This window comes from Atta cephalotes, assembly GCF_000143395.1.
Source record: "Atta cephalotes unplaced genomic scaffold scaffold00017, whole genome shotgun sequence".
Lineage (NCBI taxonomy): Eukaryota > Metazoa > Arthropoda > Insecta > Hymenoptera > Formicidae > Atta > Atta cephalotes.
In genome coordinates this window covers 5,461,245-5,463,290 of record NW_012130081.1, presented here as the reverse complement: position 1 = coordinate 5,463,290, position 2,046 = coordinate 5,461,245, and the positions used below count along the sequence as shown (strand labels likewise).

General features: G+C 30.5%; 1 protein-coding gene across 1 annotated transcript in view; it reads right to left on the bottom strand.

The window, feature by feature from the left end:
- Positions 1-1,581: 1,581 nt before the first annotated feature.
- LOC105618600 overlaps positions 1,582-2,046 on the bottom strand; it is a 2,311-nt gene continuing 1,846 nt past the window's right edge. Inside the window, exon 2 of the mRNA XM_012200129.1 lies at positions 1,582-1,913. Within this exon, the coding sequence (XP_012055519.1) occupies positions 1,582-1,913 (332 nt within the window). The remainder of the gene's footprint in view (positions 1,914-2,046) is intronic.

Below are 2,046 nucleotides of genomic sequence, written 5' to 3'. Positions count from 1 at the left end.
AATAAATAATAATTATATATATATATATATATATATATATATATATATATATATATATATATATATATATATAGATACATACAATATTTATNTAAAAAATACAATAAAAAGAAATAATATTAAAATATAAGAATGTAATGATTATATAATAATAATATAATGAAAGAGAATAACATTGAAATATCGCAAATTTTATTTTTGAAAATATATTTTGTTATTGAAAAATTTATTTATTTTTATTCTACTCTCATTTTACATATGTGAAACTAAATTTTTATGAAAAATCATATTAAAAATTTAAAAACAAAGAAATTTTTTTTATACAATCCTTGTATAATTTATACAATCCTTGTACATTTGTAATTTGACGACTCGTGGCTTATATAATAAAATATTTGTATTACCCTACAACAAAGGTTTATATAACAATATTCTCAAATTTATTAATAAATTTTATAAAATTTAATAATAAATAGTATTATATTAGACTTTTTAGAATCCTAATATTTTTTTGCATGTTTCAATTATTATTAATTATTACCGTGATAAACAAAATCTCAGTTGTTCGATAATATAAATGAATAATTTAAACAAATTGAATTGTAAAATTGTAGGTAATATTTTATTAAAATAAAATTTGAATATAAAATCATACATAAAAAGAATGTATTTACTACTACTTGCAAAGTGTCTGCGACTTATAAATGTATTGTTAAAAAAAGAATGCCTAAGCATCGATCAATCAGATCTCTTGCGTTCTCTTTCATGTTCGTCACTTCTCGACAGTGCTGGTCTCTCAAACAGCCTATATATACCCGTTCACTCTTCCACTCCTCTCGAGCGACTCGACTAATCACAACCGATACCGTTATTTCAGTCCCTACCACGAAGACCCCGGTCATATCTACTGATAGAAGTAGAGAACCACGTGGAGGAATTGACACACTGACCTTGATACGTGTGAAACATTGAGGGAGAACTCGGCAGACCAATCACAGCGACAATCCGCTTTCCTACTTTGCTCCCGACACAGTAACCTCATTTCCTTCCTCTTCCTAGTTTCCCCACCTTGATCTCCGGTCTTTCTCCACTTCTCCCACCCACGCAATATCATTCTATCTTTTCTCCGTTCATGAACCTCCATCTAGGTCATTAGCCTTCTCGTCTGACCGACAGAGCAACCTGCTTATGACTATAAATTTATATGTATGTGTATACATAGCTCTCTTTCTCGATATTTATTTATTTACAAATTGTAATCCTTGTCACAAATAATCCTTATTATTGATGTCTTCAGGCATGTGTATGCCCTAACGCATGTGTATTTAGGTCGAGCCTTAATAAAATATGACAGAGTTTGGCAATTTGCCAATGTCGCATTGATAAGACGTTTCTAAGAGTACGTCAATGTTACGATGATACAAAGTATCCAATAATTTCTGATATCTCACAATGAACAAGATAAAATTTTATGAAAAGATGATTTATTTTATTTTACAAAGCGAGCATACGCAGCTACGCAATAAATAGATAAATAAATAAATAAATAAATGATTATGATGACAAAGGAAACATTGCATTTTATGGAATGTCATGATATGGATAATGTTCGCCATTGTATTCCGGTGCCCAGCCTTTGTAAGGTTGATTGACCTCTTCTTCTGACCTGTGCCAGTGATCATGATGAATTTCGTGTGGCCTTACAATTCCGTAGGAAACTCTTGCTGGTGGAGGTGGTGTAACAAGGGCCTTCAAAGCTACTGCGCCAGAAATCAAGAGCGACATAAGACCCGCGCCTAAGCCCTTCAAACCTATCAGAGCGATCATGCTAATTACGATAGGTAGAACGATTATTGCTTTTAGCTTCAGCAAAATCAAAAGTGGCATAATCATCCTCTTCAATTTTGTGCGTGCTGTAAACATATATAATTATCTTGTAAGTAAGAGCATTCCTTAAAATGTTTAGTTGATGAATGTATATCTATAATAGTGTTTAATAAAAGGAAATATGTAAAAAACACTACTCAGATATCGAATTATAATGTG